General features: G+C 35.9%; 1 protein-coding gene across 1 annotated transcript in view; it reads left to right on the forward strand.

Moving 5' to 3' along the window:
- Nucleotides 1-250: 250 nt before the first annotated feature.
- Nucleotides 251-19,801, forward strand: part of LOC131030857 (protein DETOXIFICATION 40) — a 106,555-nt gene continuing 87,004 nt past the window's right edge. The window contains 1 exon segment of the mRNA XM_059218616.1: nt 251-790. Coding sequence (XP_059074599.1) covers nt 252-790 — 539 coding nt within the window. The 5' untranslated portion in view covers nt 251.

Genomic DNA, 19,801 nt, shown 5'->3' on the forward strand with positions numbered 1-19,801 from the left:
ATAAATACACCTCATCAAATTTATAAGTTTTAAATAAATGATTAAATACAAAATAAAAATCCACAATATATAATCCCCTGAATATAATTTTATATTTACTGTTGGTTTCAGAGTCCTTAGAAACGAGTATAAATATGATAATATAACCTTTGTTCTTTATAATGGTGATCATTTTGCTACTGTTTTCCTGACACTCCCATAAACATTTTTGAAATTAATGTATAAATTTCAAATTTGAAATGCAGTTGGGCATGGGCAGCGCTGTGGAAACTCTGTGTGGGCAAGCTTACGGAGCGAAAAAATATGAAATGTTGGGAATATATCTGCAAAGATCCACAGTCCTACTCATGGCAACCGCCATTCCTCTGACAGTAATCTACATATTTTCGAAGCCATTACTGCTGCTTTTGGGCGAATCTGAGAAAATATCAGCGGCAGCCGCAATATTTGTATATGGTCTAATACCGCAAATCTACTCGTATGCTGCTAGTTTTCCGATCCAGAAGTTTATGAAGGCACAGAGCATTGTGGCGCCCAGCGCTTACATTTCCTTGTGCACAATCTTTGTCCACCTGTTTTTGAGCTGGCTGGTTATTTACAAGCTTGGATGGGGACTTTTTGGGGCTGCGTTTATTTTGAGCCTATCGTGGTGGATTTTTGTTATAGCGCAGTATGTTTATATAATGAAAAGCCCGAGGTGTAAGAAAACATGGACTGGTTTTTCTCTTCAAGCTTTCACTGGATTGTCGTCGTTCTTCAAGCTTTCTATCGCTTCTGCCATCATGTTGTGGTAAGTTTACATGTTTCTTTCTTTTGCCCATGAGTTAAACAAGAGATCATATAAGAAACAAGTAAAAATAGATTTTGTAGTAAAGGTGCAGATAGATATGAGTAATTTCATAGAGGCTAAGAGGTTTTTAAGTTGAAGAAAATTGATTTTGAAGCTAGCAGAAATGGTCTTCAATTTTCAAATCTCATTACATAGATCATGTTAATTGTAGATGATTTAGGGTTGAATGTGATGATTGATATCATGTTATGTATTATACAACACTAGGTGTTATATAGATGACTTACTGTTAGTAATAATATAATATAACAAGTGTCACATAGTAGCTACTATTTGCCTTGTTTTTAGTATAGTTTTAATAGTAATTACGATTTAATTTTAATAATGATTATATTTTAAAAATTATAATAATTAAAATAAAAAAATTAAACATAATTATTTCATAATAATTAAAATTTTACTAGAAAAAATAATATAAATTAAAGAAATCGTAATAAATTTTAAATTTCACAAAATAAAGTTAAATAATCAAATTAATTAAAATTTACATATATTTTTGGCTATATAGTTGCCACTAAAACTAATTATTTTGGATTTCCTAAAAATCCGCTTATAACAGCTAAATTGTATTTGGTAAATAAAAAGATTGAAAAAATTAAAAGTTAAAATTTATTTGTGATTGGTTCAAATTAATTTTTTTAATAACTAGTTAACAGGAAAAACAAAAAACTCATTACAATAGTATTGCCTAATGGCAAGTACTAATAATAGTTTACATATTATTTTATTTTTTGAAATACATAAAATAATACAAAGTATCTTAATTTATACTAGTGTTATGTATTTTATGTATATGCAATCACTAAATTTTATATCATTGATATTATATAATTTTTTTATAATAATTTAAAAACTTGTAAAAAAAATTGTATTTTAAATATTAAATTAATTAGATATAGACAAACTCAAATAAACAATAAACACTAAATAATCTATGAAAAATTAATTAAAATAAATTATGAAAGAAGATTATTTTGTAAAAGAATTTACATTTGGATAAGAATCTTATCCTTCTAAGAAAAATTTGCTTTAAAAACTAAAAAAGCTCTTCAATTTGCAAAACCAAGAGATAAATAATTTAATTTGATTTATTAAAATCAATATTTAAATTCAAACATTGTAAATATGGTCAACAAAAAAAAAAAGTGATTGGTGGATTTTTTTTTTCTTTCCAAAACTATTGTTGTTTGCATTGACCAATCACATAAGATGATACAGTCACCAGTTGGGAGGGACCTCAAAGAGATCAATCCGGACTGGGTAGCAAGAGTAAACACAATAGAAACAAGAGGATATGATGGAGGCAATGCAGAACTGAATGTATTAGATCATGAAAATTCATTACAAACAGTCGGTAACATCCGGGATACAAGATTCGTCTCACTGGCTTGCTATATACATGCTCAATTATAGAATCGGTCAAGTCTGGACCTCTAAATCTCAAGATTTTTCTTCTATCTTCTAGCCATTTAATTCTAATGCTCAACTACAATGATTTATATGATTCGAATGATCTGATCAGCCCAAAAGGGATCAAATGTTGAATAAAATGATCAAACATGTAAAACCACAAGGTCGGCCTCTGCCAAAGAGATTCCTCCAAAAAATACAAAGGATGAAGTGCGAATCACAAGGAAGGTCGACCACATGCCAAGGAACTTTGGAATTACTGAACTGAGGCTCTGCAAGCTATGGAAGAGATTTAGAAATATCGCCAAGAGCAAAATAGGTCCAAGTGGTTTTGGTTATAAACCAAAAATTGTCTCGAAATCCGAAATCGATAACATGTCAATAAGATGTCCAAATGTCCCACAGATATGGGAAAAGGAAGATGATCATGTCCACAAGCAAAATCCAGCTTTGCAAGCTCCGCTGATCAAATGCAAGAAAATGTAGAAAGAAATGTTGAAACTGCAAAACAAGAACCACTTGAAAGGAAATGTTTTTGGTTGATGCAAGATTGCCAAGAACCAAGGATGCTCCTACATCAGACATCCGAGGTTGTTGAAAAAGTGAGTCCCTCAATTTTCTGGGGTCAAAGGAAAACCAAGACAGTCTACCTCTGCCTGAGAAATCCAAGATGAATCCTCAATTGGTTTGTCCTTCCACTTCACAAGATATTCTCTGTACTGGTTGTTTTGAGTGCTATGCCAAATCGTACTGTCCAAAATGTCTTCAATTTGATTGGATTCCTTTAAGGGAATCTTCTTCTCCAAGTTCGTAACACTGTCTTCAAAAAATTCTGACTCATGATACTGATGTAGATCCGTAATGTTGAATATAGGCAAAATACTCAAACTATCTAGTAGCTCCACTTCATATGCATTTCTAGAACTGAACTTCCTCAAAATCTTACAAGGTCCAAACTTCCTCATCTGCAATGTGTTGTAGGTTCCAACTGGAAATCTCTATTTTCTTAGATGTACCATCACCTTATTACCAATTTCAAATTCCTTATGTATCATTTTCTCATATTCTTTCTCCTTATACTTGCTATTCATGTCCTCCAAATGTTGTTTAACCTCAGTATGCACTGTCTTCATAAGATTGCAAACTCGTATGCTTCTACACTCCTCTTGTCTCCATTACTGATGTCTCTCAATTCTGATATACCTTTAGGATGTATTTCGGTAACAATCTCAAAAGGTTTTCTTTCGGTACTCTTGTTTACTAAATTGTTGTATGTGAATTCCACTTGTGCAAGAATAAAATCCCAACTTCTGGTCTTCTCTCCAACTAAGCATCTCAATAAATTTCCCAAGCTCCAGTTTACTACCTCTGTCTGGCCATCAGTGTGTGGGTAAAAAGTAGAATTGAATTTCAAATATGTTTTCATCTTCTTCCAAAGTGTCCTCCAAAAATAACCAACAAACTTGGTATCTCTGTCTGAAACTATGATTTTAGGTAATCCATGCAATCTCAATACTTCCTTGAAAAATAGATCTACAACATGCACTACATCTAGAGTCTTCTTACAGGGTATGAAATGTGTCATCTTCGAGAATCTATCCACTACCACAAATATAGAATCATTTCCTCTCTATTTCTTAGGTAATCCTAGTATGAAATCTATGCTTATATCCACCCAAGGTCTCTTCGAAACTATCAAAGGCTTATACAAACCAACATTTTGACTACTACCTTTTGCAACTTGACAAGCTCTACAACTCTCCACAAATTTCTTGACATCCTTATGAATCTGAGGCCAAAAGTAAAGCTCACTTACCAATGTTATTGTCTTATTAACACCAAATTGTCAAGCCAATCCTCGACTATGCTTTTCCTTTTTAAGATTTTCCCTCCCCTCATAAAACTCATAGGTATACATAACTGAACTCCTCTGAATAACATCTCATCCTGAATAAAATAATCAAACCACTTATTTCTATCTACTACAACCAGTTCTCTACATTCTTTCCAAGGTTATGCAAAATCCGGGTCACCATCATATAAGGTCTTTAACTCCTCAAAACCTAATACTATCACTCTCATCTCTTTTAACAAATTTCTTCTTCTACTCAAAGCATCAACAACTCTATTTGACTTTCCACTTCTATGCTTCTGCACAAAGGTATAACTTTGCAAGAACTCTAATAATCTCACGTGTCTCTGATTCAACTTATTCTGACTATTCAAATACTGCAAAGCTTGATGATCAGTATACAACACAAACTCCTTAGGCGATAGGTGGTGTCTCCACTTCTTCAAGGCTTGAATTATGACATATAATTCTTGGTCATACACTGAATATCTCCTCCTTGCATCATTTAACTTCTCACTGAAATATGTTATTGCTCTTCCTTCTTGACTTAATACTCCTCCAACTACATTCCCACTTGCATCATAGTACACTTGAAATACTTTGCTAAAATCTAGTAAATCTAACACAGGTTGTTGTGTCACCTTCTGCTTCAGCAATTCAAAACTCTTATTTTCTTTGGCTGTAAAATTGAATTCCTTCTTATCCCCTCTCATTGTCTTAGTCATAGGGCCACAAACTGAACTAAAATTTCTGATAAACTTCCAGTAGAAACTAGCCAATCCATGAAATGATCTTACCTCTCCAATACTTTCTAGTGTAGGCCATTCAACAATTGTTCTTACCTTTTCAGGGTCCATCTTCAATCCATTCACATATATCACAAATCCCAAGCATACCAACTATTCCTTCATAAAACTGCACTTCTTAATGTTTATCAACAACTTATCTTCTCTCAACCTTTGCAATACTTGTCTCAAATGCAACAAATTCTCCTCCTTGATCTTACTGAAAATCAGAATGTCATCCAAATATACAATAACAAACTTACCCAATAACTCCTTCAATACCTCATTCATCAATCTCATAAGAGTACTTGGTGCATTAGTCAACCCAAAAGGCATCACCAACCATTCATATAAATCCTTCATTTGTCTTGAATATTGTTTTCCACTCATCTCTTTCTTTGATTCTGATCTGATGATATCCACTCTTAAAATCTATCTTTGTGTAGTATTTGGCTCCACTCAAACAGTCCATTATGTCATCCATCCTAGGCAAAATAAACTGGTACTTCACTATGATCTTGTTTATTTCTCTGGAATTGGTACACATTCTCCATTCTCCATTATTCTTAGGTGCTAACATTGCTAGTACTGCACAAGGAGTCAAACTTTCTCTGATCAGACTTTTCCTCAACAACTCTTGCACTTTTCTGTTCAACTCTTCATTCTCTATTAGTGTCATCCGGTGTGCTACTTTGTTAGGCAAACTAGCTCTAGGAATTAGGTCCATGCAATGACTAATACTCCTTACATGTGGCAATCCATCAGGTCCATTATCTGAAACGGTGTCTCTATATTATGTTAGCAACTCATTTATCTCCTCTGGTTGTTCTTATGTAGGTTATGGGTTCTCAGTATTCTTTGGTTTTAAGGCAAAAAACACATTCTCATGTCTCATTCCATCCAATAATTTCTTTCCATCCACCAAGAAGATTCTAGCATTCATACAAACTTCACCCTTCAGGGGCTCCTCCAAGGGTAACAAGATTTGCTTTATCCCATTTGCAACAATGATATATATGTTCTTTCTCCCATCATGTATTACCTGTCTATCAAACTACCAAGGTCTTCCCAACAAAATATGACAAATATCCATAGGTATAATGTCACATAAAACTTCATCATGATAATTCCCAATTTTTAACTTTACCAAACATTATTCACTTACTAACATCTTATGATAATCCTGAATCCATGCTATCTGATAAAGCTTAGGGTGTTTTAATCTTTCTAACTTTAACTTGTTCACCATTTCTTTTGAAACAATATTATCTGAACTACCACTATCAATAACAACCTTACAACACTTAATAGATACCTTACATATGGTCTTAAAAAAGTTTATCCTCTGCAAGGGTTCACCATCTTTGGTATGACACAAAGCTCTCCTCATTATCAATAGTTATCCATCTTCTGATTTGTTAGGTAATCCTATAGGGTATTCTTCTACCAATTTTGTTCTCCCAATGTTTTCAATATTCTTTCATTCAAAATCACGATGTCCTTCTTCTCCACATTTAAAGCAGGTTCCTCTAAACACTCTTTTATCTTTTTCATAACCTTCATTCAGGTATCCATCAGGTTCCCTTCTCTGGTAGAAATTTATGTCATCCTTACGGTATGAACTACCATCTTTTCTTACCTCCTTGTCTTTATTCTGATATGCACAGGTTCCTTTTCCTCTGGTATAACCTCTTCCTCCTTGAAATATTGCACCTCTACCTCTTTGTCTCTACTCATGCCTTTTATCCATCTTCTCTTATGCTTTCAGGGCATATTGATAGGTTTCTTCAACACTCTCCAACTTGATCAAATTGAGTTCATCTTGTATAGACATCTACAAACCATTCAAATACCTTTCAACTTATTCAACTTCATCATTAGTATGTCCAAATTTGATATTCAACTTGTAAAATGCTTTAGTGTACTCCTTCACACTAGATTCCATTTTCTTTAGGTTTTACAACTTCCAGAATAGATTTAGTTGATAATCAGTTGGCATAAACTTCGATTTCAACTTGGTAACCATCTGCTCCCATTACTTAATCTTCTCTTTACCTTTTCTCTATCTATCAACTTGCAAATTTTCCCACCAAATGGATGCATGAATTTTCAATTTAGTACAATCATATATTACCTTCTTATCTTTCGTCGTGCCTTCAAAATCAAAATGTTTTTCCATCTTTGTGATCCAATCTAAAAATTTATTCTAATCCAACTTTCCATCATAATCTGATGGACTAAAATGCGGTTTGTTATGTGCTCTAAACAATTCTCTTAAAAACCTCTCCTCATTCAGATCATTCACCAATGGGTTTGCTGCTTGTTCTGCAGGTTCTTCCTCTTCTTCATCTTCACTCACATCTCAACATGTAAACCTCTTCTTTGGGTTGACTCAATAGCTTCTAATTGGGTTGCAATTCCTCTCAATGTCTCCATCATAGCAAGGTTTACATTCCAATGTGCTCCACCATTCCTATTTCCTCTTCACGCTATCTTCACACCAGTCCTCTGCAACTGAAAGTCAGATCCACAATTCGCTACCCTACAACAAAATCTTCAGGATGATGCAATCTTTGAAATGAAATCTCACTCTGATACCACTTGATGTAGTCCTCGGTTGGGAGGCACCTCAAAGAGATTAGTCTAGACCGAGCAAGAAGAGTAAGAACAATGGAAACAAGAGGATATAATGGAGGCAATGCATAACTGAATATATTAGATCATGAAAACTGATTCCAAATAACTGGTAACATTCAAGATACAAGATTTGTCTCACTGGCCTACTATATACATGCTCAATTATAGAATCAGTCAACTTGGGACCTCCAAATGTCAAGATCTATCTTCTATCTTCTAGCCATTTAAAATATCATAAATCCTACACCCTTGATAGGGTGGTACAATTCCACACTTAGTTTAGCACCCACCTTAGTGTGTTTGCATCTTGCATTGTAATTTCCCTTTAAGCATTTAATTAATTAATTTAATTAAATTTAAAATCATATTTCATCGCTCCTCGAGTTCTCTTTCTTCATTTGAAGGAATGGATCTAAGAATCTAAGAGCAGGTTTATGGAGCACAAGGAGGCTTCTATGTAGTGAATGAGAAGCCTATGTGGAGTCTTCAACAACATTCAACAAAATTCATCAAGCATTCATCATTAATTAGGAGCCTTGAAGACATTGAAGAATAATAGGATATCATCGACTCACAATTGGCTTGTACCCCTCCCTTAGGGGTTGGGTATGGTTTCATGTTATTTTCATGTCTTTACATAAGCTTCATTACATCAAATTGCATATTTACATTCATTCTTTAGATCACTTTTGCATAATTTATTTAAAGCATTTACTTTGTCAATTACAAGCAATTAGGGTTTATTCTTTAGGGTTGCTCTAGATTGTTTACTTTCATCTTAGGATCTTGCACACACATTTTTAGTACATTATCAGCTATTTGCGGAGGTGGAAATCACCAACATAGGGTTTTGACTAAGCTAAAACCCTATATAGCTACCCAAACCCTCTCTTTTCAGTTGCAAGTTCAGAAACAAGTACCCTAGAGGACTTTCAGCTCAGTAAAAGACACAGGCACTACCCAGAAGTCTCATATTTTCCCTAATTTTTTAGCGACAGGGGCATGGCACCTTGGTCCTACCCATGATAGGGTCGTGGTTCCATGGCCCCCCTCAAAATCAATATTTTTTGATAGGATGCAGGTTTAGGATCTCCAGTTGTCTTTCAGTTACAGCCTCCTATCTACAGAAACATGGCATGGCACCCTAGTCTTGGTCAGTTTAAATCACTTTTCAGGATCAAGTACACATCCAAATTCCTCCCCCTTTCATGCTTTCAGTATCTTAGTTTCAAATCTAAAATTTTGTGCAATTTCAGTTCATATATGCTTCGTTCTTTATCTCCTAATCTAGTTGATCAATAAAACCCTTTTTTTCTCATCACATGCAACAAGAGGAATATAAACCCTAAGAGATAATACTTAGCTCTCTCTTTCTCACAAGAAGTAGCCAAAGTGATCTATCTCCCTAGGCTCTTTCGTATTCCCAATGTGTTGGCAAAAGTGGGGTTAGGACCTAATCACCTAGTCGCACTTTTCCCCCTCCACATTTTGGTGAACCTGATGTGAATCCAATCTTCTTTAATTCTGATTTATGTTCTCAGATCTAAATTTTTTTTCTATTTCAAATTAAAATTTACATTTAGAAGTTTAAATTCCTTGCAAATTTAAAAAATTTAGAGGTCAATTTTTGTTAAAACCCTAAGTTTTCAATTCAAAATTGAACTTGTGGATAGCTCATTTTGGATCATAAATTTTAGATCTTATTTAGGAACACATTCCACTCACAAATTTCATTTTCTAAATCAACATTTAGAGTGCTTGCATTGGTTAGAATTTAACATTTCCTTCTATTTTGCATATGTTATCATATGAAAGAGGAAAATTGTTGTCATGATACATTCATTTCATAAGTGTGATAATGGGTTAGCTTCCCTTGCTTCAATTTTTCCATCTATTAAAGAACCTCCTCCTATCTATGACAACATTTTAGTGCCTAAAATAGTTTTTACCAACCCCTTTAAAACTCTACCATGCTCTAAGGATGAAGATTTGAAGAGGTATCTTGACGATTCTCCTAAAATAAGTCATTCCCATCTAGCTATCTTAGAGGAAGAAGATGATAACATAAACACCTTTCTTAATGTTACTTTACCTTCCTTACATTATGCCTCTCTAATTGAAAAGGTATTGATGGACAATGACTTATCTTCTCCTAAATTTGGTGTTACCAATGGGGGCATGTTAGTGAAACAAGAGGTTATGAGCACTTCTTTCAAATATCTCCTTCCTAAGCATGAATCTTTGGAAAGATATGTCAATCTCCCTCCTAAATAATACTCCCCTCATGAGGATAATTTTGTGCAAGAGGATGGTATTGTCCCTACTTTTCCTAGCAATGACAGTTCCTCTTTTGACTTAAACAAAATTCCCACTAGAGATGATGCATTAATGAGAAATTCATGCCCTTCTCCTAAAGTTTGTCTTACCCCTAAATATGCCCTAGAGAAAGAAGATAAAATTAATTTCCTTAATTCTCTCTCCCCTGAGGATCCTATTGAACACATTTTGAGGCAAGAGGATGATTTAAACACATGTAGTGATTCTCTCCCTCCTGAGGATGAAGAATTAATGAACAATGTCATCCCTTCTCCCTAAATTGGAAATAATAATGACATCTTTGTGCAAGATATTCCTAATTATTTTCTCAAATACCTCACTATTTTGGATGATCCATTAGAAGAAGGTGTTGATTATTCTCTACCCCATGAGAGAACCCTAGCTAGAGGGGATTAAATTATGATTGACAACTCCCTTGATAGCATCTCACCTTCCATGAATCCCAATAATTATCCTTCTAAAAATAAGGTATCTCCTCTCTAATTTATTTCTACTCATAAGGATACTCTTGTTCAAGGTAAGATTGTTTACATCTCTTTCAAAGATCTCCTTCTCAAAGGTGAGACTTTACAAAGTAATGTTGATCCTTCTCCTAGAGAGTCTATTCCCCATGAAGATCCTTTTATGATAAAGGATGATATGACCTTTCCTACTAATACTCTTTCTTCCAAAACATCAATGCCCACTTCTAGTCTCCCTCCTAAAATTGATCTTGTCCATGATAGCATTTTAATGCAAGAAGAGACTATCAATAATTCTTCCAACAATCTTGTCTATTCTTCTTCTAAAATTCACAATGATACCTTTGATATTCCTAAAAAATCTTCAATCAATTTGAAACATGTGAATGAAATACCTAATAAACCCCTCTTCATAGATCAAGGTGGTTGTCCTTCTCAAAATTCCCAACATAAGCCTCTCTTAGTGGTACAATGTGGTTATGCTAATGATCCTTTATGCACTCCTAAAAAACCTATTATTATTATGCAAGGAGGTTATCCTATGAAGAGCCCTTATGAGTATGCTAATAAAATCACTAGAGAGAGTTAAAATGTGGTTTCTCATACCTACAATACAAGAAACAATAGGCAACCTAATCCTCCTCTGATTATCCTAACTTCTCTTCTTGATCCTCAACCTATTCTTCCTCAAGCACCTCATATATCACAGACTCTTATTAAGGAGTATGATCTCATTGAACAGCTTATAGCTACTCTTGCCAAGATTTCTATTTGGGATTTGGTTCAAACTTCACCTACTTATCATGGGATGTTATAAGATGCTTTGAAAACCTTAGATGTCCCACCTGCAATGACACCTAATAACATGGCTTCTTTGATTGATCCTACAAACAAACCCAAAGCTCAAATTGTATTCACACAAGATGAGTTACCTTCTCAAGAAATCCAAAATCAATATGATTCTCTTATAATTGTGGTTATTATCAACGACAATGCTATAAGATGAAACCTTGTGGACAACGGGTCTGGCCTTAATGTTTGCAGTGTGTCAGATAAGAACAATGTGGATCATCTCTAGTTGAACTTGCTTCTCTTTCTATTTGAGGCTTTGATAATGTTGCTAAACAAGCTTTAGGTGTCATAACTTTTCCTATTAAGGTATGGTGCAGGGCACCTCTTCTTTTCATGGTGTTTTCATGCCATTAGGGGTGCCTAGTGTTTGTTTTGTGCTTACTTATGTTGCCATAATGGGTTGGATCTTAAGGATCAACCTAGATGTAATAAAATGCCTTTGTGTGGTCAATAACCTGTCAGGTGCAAATATAAGCCTAGAAGTCTATTAGGCCATGTGGGCTTGAATCATCAAATTTTGTGTTTATGATCCTATAATTTTGTTTTAGGTGTTTTAAAGCTTAATGATGTCCTTAGATATGTTTGGTAAGGTTTAGGTGCTTAGAAATTCAAAGTTGCAAAAGTTGTCATAGTTGTCAAAGCAACTTTTGAAAGTTGTCGATTGGAATGTAACCTCTTTCGAATGGTAACAACCATTTCAAAGTTGGTTGTGGTTATTGAGAGGAGCCTATTTATGCTTGTACAACTGATAAGAAAGGTTGGTTGAAGGCACAAAATGATTTGGAGAATTTTGGTGGAGAGTATGAAATGAAACAAATCTCATTTCGCCTGAATTCTGTTACTTTTCTGTACAGAAAATTGAATGAATTTGTAAAAAATTGGCTTAGTATAGTAGAACACTAAATAATCTTTCACATGAATCTGGTCTGACCCCTTGAAGTGTTGTTTGGGAGGAGATATCGACAATTTTCTTCTACAGGTCCAAAACCCCTTAATTTCCCTCGGGTGTTGGAAAGATGAGGCCCTAACTTGTAATCTAGTCATTGGCTCTCAATGGCCTTTTGTGGGATGCAATTTAGGGGGTTTTTTTATGAGATTCCAAAGGGGTGAGAGCAGGGGAGTTGGATTGGTATTTTTACCACCAAGCCCTAGCCTAAACTTTGTAAGGGTTTAGACTAGTACAGTCAAGATTTGATGGATTGCATGATGCCAGACATTAGAAGGATTTACATGTTGAATTGGTACATTCAAGAATTAGAAAATCCCTCTAAAGCATTGGATCTTCCTTGTGGTCCCATTCCCATAAAATTCCTTTGTAACCCAAGCCTAATCTGATCAACTAGGTCTGTGACCCAAATAAGTGTCTAGGTGTGCTGGAGCAAGTTGGAGGTCTAGTTCTTTGAAGTGTAAGAGAAGTTCCAAAAGGTTATTTGAAATGAAAACTATAATTTACATTATAATTTATTTTGCATAAACAATATTTATTGTCAAGTCGGCTTGGAATGTAGGTATAATCTTCTGCCGGTGTAAACTGGTTGCCGGTGTGAATGAGCCTTGTTGTATCTGTCAGTACCGGTAGGTGAAGTCTATGGCTGGTAGGTGAAGTCTATGGCCTGTAGGTGAAGTCTTTGTGAGGGATAAATTTCAAGTTTTGGTTTTGGTGTGAGTTGAGAACTTCATAGGCTTGAGATTGTGAGAGTGAAAGGTGAGAGAGTGTGTGGGGTTTTCTACACTACTGTTGAAGACCTCTACATCAGGTGGTATCAGAGCTCTAGAAGAAAGTTGGGAAGAGTTTGAACCATGGGAGATAGGACAGAGGGACAAATTGAAGAGGAGATACCCTCTAGAATCACCAATGTAGAATTGGCTAGGATAGTGAGGGAGAAAATAGCCAAGAACAGAAGGATGGAAGCAGAACTAGCAAAGCTGAAAAAGGATCAGGGTTGGGAAGGAAGTTGGCTCATATTTTGAGGAAGAAGAAGAATGAGAAGAATAAGGAGAGAACCTAGTTGTACCTACAAATCAAGGGCAATTCATTAAAGCCCTTAAGAGAGTAGCTGGAAGAGACACTAAGGCAAAATTACTTATTTTTCAAGGGAAGATGAATCCAAAGGAGTTCATAGACTGGATTGAGGCCTTAGAAAACTATTTTGAATATAAGGAGGTGAAGGATAAGCAAAGAGTAAAGGTGGTTAATTTAAAATTGAAGGGTCCTTCCCTTAGTTTGTGGAATGTCCTACAAAGGGAAAGAATGGTGGAAGGTAAGAACCCCATCGCTTCATGCAAGAGGATGGTGTCAGAAGTTAAGAATCAATTTGTCCCTGAGGATTATGAGATCATCCTACATAAGAAATTACAAAATTTGAGGCAAAGGGATTTGGATGTTAGTGCTTACACCGAGGAGTTCCACAGAATGACACTCAAAGAAAAGATATCGGAGAGTGAGACATAAAATCTAGCAAGGTACATGAATGACCCTAAGTTAAACATTCAAGATGAACTCGGTTTGCTTAATCCTGAATCAATGCATAAGTGTTATCAAATGGCACTTAGAATTGAGGAGAAGAAAAAGAAGCGAGGATAACACCATAATAGAGGAAGGGGTATGAATTTTAGAGGTAAGGGCAGATTCAATGGTAGAGGATCATATCCCAAGCCTCAAGGAGAAACAAGTAGTCGGGAACATGAGGGAGAATCAGGGAACAAAGGTAGTTTTAGAGGGAGAAGAGAAAATGGAAGAGGAATAGTTGGGGGAAGAGGACCTAGTGTTCTCACCTATAGGTGTTTCTCTTGTAACTAGGTGGGACATCAATCCTTTAGGTGTCTAGAGAAGCAAGGGAATGGTGGTCAAGGGGGTGAAAGAAGAGCACATTTGATTCAAGAGGAAGACACTCAAAGCAAGGAGAGATCTTAATGATAAAAAGGACTCTCTTGAAGGAGCCAATTAGCAAAGAGCCACCTCAGAGGAAGTCTCTTTTCAAAACCACCTACAAGGTACAAGGTAAAGTTTGTAGGGTCATTGTAGATTCTGGGTCCATAGATAACATAACCTCTGTTGAGATGGTCACCAAGATTAACATGCAAAGAGTACCTCATCCCTATCCCTATAAGGTATCTTGGTTGAATAAGGGACAACAAGTGTTGATTAGTGAACAAGTTTGGGTAGATTTTTCAATTGGTGAATATAAGGATAGAGTGTTGTGTGATGTGGTAGAAATTGATGCTTGCCATTTGTTACTTGGTAGGCCTTGGCAATATGATGTTGATGCTAGGCATGAGGGTAGAAAGAATGTATATACCATCACCAAAAATGGAGAGAACTTTACCATGACCCCTCTCCTAGATGACAGTAAGGATAAACACATTGTAACTAGTGTCATTCTAGTAGATGAGAAAGAATTCATGAGGGATTTGAAGGAGAAGGATACTCCTTTCTTTTCCATAGTTGTCAAGCCTAGGGATGAACCTAAGAAACAACCTAAGATCCATGAGGCAAAAGGGAAATCAGGGCCTAAGGAGGTTCAGGATGTACTAGATAAGTATAAGGGAATTGTTGCAGACAGTACCACAGATACTCTACCTCCTCAAAGAGAAATCAGTCATTGCATAGAACTTATACCAGGCGCTACCCTACCTAATAAGGCAACCTATAAACTAGCCCCTGAACAAAATGCAGAAGTTGCAAGACAGATCCAAGAGTTACTTGAGAAAGGGCTCATTAGAAAGAGTATAAGCCCATGTGCAGTCCAGGTAGTGCTAGCTCCTAAGAAAGAAGGGGCATGGAGGTTGTGTACAAACTCTAGGGCTATCAACAGGATAAAAATAAGATATAGGTTCCTAATACCAAGAATAGAGGATTCGATGGATTGTCTAGGAGAGGCCAAGTACTATCCAAAATAGACTTGAAAAGTAGTTATCAACAAATTAGGATCAGAGATGGAGACCAATGGAAGACAACATTTAAGACCAAAGAAGGCTTATTTGAATGGTTGGTAATGCCATTTGAGCTTTCCAATGCCCCTAGTACATTTATGAGGTTAATGAATGAGGTTCTTAAGCCCTTTATCAATCATTTTGTGGTAGTATACTTGGATGATGTATTGATTTTCAATAAGGATAGAAATGAACATCTGATGCACTTGGCTTTGGTATTGAAAAGGTTGCATGAGGAGTAGTTGAAGGTCAACTTGGACAAGTGTGTTTTCTTGTAGGAGGAATTGGTGTCTCTTGGATTTGTTGTTTCCAAAGGTAATATGAGAATGGATCCATCTAAGGTGGAGGCAATCCTCAATTAGCCCACACCTAGATCTACAAGTGAGGTAAAATGTTTCCATGGCTTAGCATGTTTTTATAGGAAGTTTATAAGAAATTTTAGTGGGGTTAGTGCTCGTATGATAGATACCATCAAGGGTGGAAGAAAGAGTCAATTTTCTTGGAATTATGAAGCTCATAGGTCTTTTGAGTACTTGAAAACAAAGGCTGCAGAGCAGCCCATCTTAGTCCTTCTTGATTTTCATAAGGTGTTCACTATTGAATGTGGTGCATATAAGAAATCTATAGGAGGAGTCTTGATTCAAGAGGGTAGGCCTATGGCCTTTTTCAGTGAGAATTTAAATGAAGTAAAACAAAAATATTCAACTTACGATCTAGAGATGTATGCTTTGGTACAATCTCTCGGGAAATGGAGGCACTGTCTATTACCTATGGAATTTGTTGTTTATACTGACAACCATGCTTTGAGCTTTTTGAACAAGTAGGAGAAACTCAATCACACACACCTAAAATGGATGGAGTACCTTAAAGCTTTCACATTCACTATCAAGCATAAGAAGGGAGTGGCCAACAAAGTTGTAGATTCCCTTAGTAGGAGGAACTTGGTAATCCAAGAGATTCAATTGGAAAGCATGGGAATCACTACTATGAAGGACATGTACCAAGAAGATACAGATTTCAAGGAGGCTTATGAGGTTTGTCAAGCTATGAATGAAAGGTATCATACTAATTTTTCTGAGTATATGCTTCAAGAAGCTTTACTTTTCAAGGGTAGTCAGCTTTGTATTCCTAATTGCTCAATGAGGGAGAATATTGTCAAAGAGAAGAATTGTGGGATTTTATCAGGATATTTTGAACTTCATAAGACATTTGAGTTGGTTAGAAGGTTTTATTTTAGGCCAAGAATGCAATCAGATGTGAGGAAATTTGTTTCAGAGTGTGTGGTATGCCAAAGAGCTAAAGGTACAAGTTCAAATGCAAGCCTCTATACTCCTTTACCCATCCCTACCAAACCTTGGGATTCGGTTAGTATGGATTTTGTCTTAGGCCTTCCTAGGACTAAATTAGGTTATGATAGTATCTACGTTGTGGTAGATCAGTTTCCAAAGATGGCACACTTTTTACCATGCAAGGTTACACATGATGCTTCTAATATTGCAAGCTTATCCTTCAAGGAAATTGTCAAATTTCATGGGTTAGCCTTGAGCATTATCTCAAACAAGGATCCTAAGTTTTTAGGACACTTTTGGAGAAATTTATGGCATAAGCTGGGGACTAACTTGTGTTTCTCTTCTTCTTATCACCCTCAATCTAATGGGCAGACTGAGGTAATAAATAGGTCCCTTGGAAACTTGTTAAGGTGCTTGACCAAGGAGCATGGAACTACTTGGGATACCATTCTCCCACAGGCAGAATTTTCCTATAATGACTCTGTGAACAGAGGTACAGGGTTAAGTCCTTTCCAAATTATGTATGGTACAAATCCCTGGGGGTATTCTTGAACTTAGAGATGTGAAGAATATTGATAGAAGAAGTTCTTAGGTAGATAACTTTGTTGAAGTCATGAAGAATATACAGCAACAAGTCAAAGATAAATTGATTCATACCTCTAAGAAATACAAACAAGCAATAGATCTAAAATGGAGAGATGATCAATTTAAGGTGGGAGATATGGTGATGATTCATCTCAACAAAGAAAGACTCCCTAAGGAGAAATACACCAAGTTGGTCATGAAGAAGATAGGTCCTTTCAAGGTCCTCAAAAGATGTGGAAACAATGCATACAAAATAGATCTACCCTTGAATGTGGGACTGTCACCTATATTTAATGTTTCTGATGTATATGCATATAAGGGTGTTGTTGATGATGATTATGATGCAGGTCAATATGATTCCTCTACTGCAGAAATGATAGAAGGACTTCCCACACAACCCAAACTCAAGATTGAGTGTATTTTGGATCAAACGGTCACCAAGAAAATAAGGAGGAAATTTTAAATACTTGGTCAAATGGAGGAATCAACCTTTAGAAGATGCTACATGGATGACCTCAACAACCATTGAGAGGACAAGAACCAAAATTGCAGATATCCCCACTCAAGGGACTTGAGTTTCTTTAACCCGAGGAGTATGGTGTAGGGCACCTCTTCTTTTCATGGTGTTTTCATGCCATTAGGGGTGTCTATTGTGTATTTTGTGCTTACTTATGTTGCCATAATGGGTTGGATCTTAAGGATCAACCTAGATGTAATAAAATGCCTTTGTGTGGTCAATAACCTCTCAAGTGCACATATAAGTCTAAAGGTCTATTAGGCCATGTGGGCTTGAATCATCAAATTTTGTGATTATGATCCTAGAATTTTTTTTTAGGTTTTTTAAAGGTTAATGATGTCCTTAGATATGTTTGGTAAGGTTTAGTTGCTTAGAAATTCAAAGTTGCAAAAGTTGTCATTACTATCAAAGCAACTTTTGAAAAGTTGTCAGTTGGAATGTAACCTCTTTCCAACGGTCACAACCATTTCAAAGTTGGTTGTGGTCATTGAGAGGAGTATATTTTTGCTTTTACAACTGATGAGAAATGTTGGTTGAAGGCACGAAATGATTTGGAGAAGTTTGGTGGAGAGTATGAAATGAAACAAATCTGATTTCGCCTCGAATCCTGTTACTTTTCCGTACTGTCTGTACAGAACATTAAATGATTTTCTAAAAATTTGGCTTGGTATAGTATAAAACTAAATAATATTTCATATAAATCTATTATGACCCCATGAAGTGGTGTTTGGGAGGAGATATTGACAATTTGCTTCTGCAGGTCCGAAAACCCTTAATTTCCCTAGGGTGTTGCAAAGATGAGGCCCTAACTTGCAATCTAGTCATTGGCTCTCATCAGCCTTTGGTGGGATACAAGTTAGGAGGGTTTATTATGAGATTCCAAAGGGGTGAGAGCAGGTGAGTTGGATTGGTATTTTTATCACCAAGCCCTAGCCTAAACTTTGTAAGGGTTTAGACTAGTACAGTCAAGAATCGATGGATTGCATGATGCCAGACATTATAAGGAGTTAGATGGTTGAATTGGTACATTTAGACATTAGATATTCCCTCTGAAGCATTGGATATTCCTAGTGGTCCCATTCCCATACACTTCCTTTATAACCCAGGCCTAATTTGATCAACTAGGTCTGTGACTTAAATAAGTGTCTAGGTGTGCTGGAGCAAGTTGGAGGTCTAGTTCTTTGGAGTCTGAGAGAATTTCAAAAAGGGTATTTGAAACGACAACTATAATTTACATTACAATTTATTTTTCATAAAAAATATTTATTTTCAAGTCATCCTGGAATGCAGGTATAATCTTCCGCTGGTGTAAGCTAGTTGCCAGTGTGAATGAGTCGTGTTGTATCTACCAGTGCCAGTAGGTGAATTCTATGGTCGGTAGGTGAAGTCTATGGATAGTAGGTGAATTCTTTGTGAGGGATAAAGTTCAATTTTTTTTTTGTGTGTGAGGTGAGGCCTTCATAGGCTTAATATTGTGAGAGTGAAAGGTTAGAGAGTGTGTGGGGTTTGCCACACTACTTTTGAAGACTTCTACATCAAGGTAGGTCCTATCACTATATCTACACCTATTCTTTTAATGCCTAGTAATTTGACATATAACCTTCTATTAGGGAGACCATGGATTCATAGTATGCAAGTTGTCCCCTCAACTTTTCATAGGCAAGTCAAGTTCATTTATAATAATAAGACATACACCTTATTAGGTGATACCAACCTTCAAGAACTATTAAAATATGGATCTTCTTATTCAAACAACTTCCCATTCTTCTACCAATCCTTATACTTCTTCAAATACATCTATTATGTTTAATGATATTGTTCCTTCTAGTACTCCTGATTCTTCTACTCAATCAAAATCTCCTCCTAAAGATATCTTTTCTCCCAAAGCAGTGCTCTTGGACAATGATTGGGGATCTCTATATTTTAACCCTACTTTTGTATGAGAGTATAGAGTATCTCGGAAAGAATCTAAGACTGAGAAGGAGAAATATAAGGAGGAACCTAAAGAGCAACCCACTTTGTCTAAACAGCTAAGTAACCATTTTGTGGCTTCTTCTAGTTCAAATAATTCTTCAAATCCTACTACTAATTCATATAGCATTGAGACCTATGAGGTGCAACCATCTCTTTCTGATTTGTAATTTCTTTATGGTCCTGGCTTCCACATTTTAGCTAAGAGTGGCTATAATGGCAACGGTTGTGGAACAAATGAACAAGGAATTACAGTTCCTTTAGAATGTAATACACTTGAAGCTTCATTTTGACTTGGATATAATCCCTCTAAGCCCACCAA

Source organism: Cryptomeria japonica, chromosome 4 (genome assembly GCF_030272615.1).
Source record: "Cryptomeria japonica chromosome 4, Sugi_1.0, whole genome shotgun sequence".
NCBI lineage: Eukaryota > Viridiplantae > Streptophyta > Pinopsida > Cupressales > Cupressaceae > Cryptomeria > Cryptomeria japonica.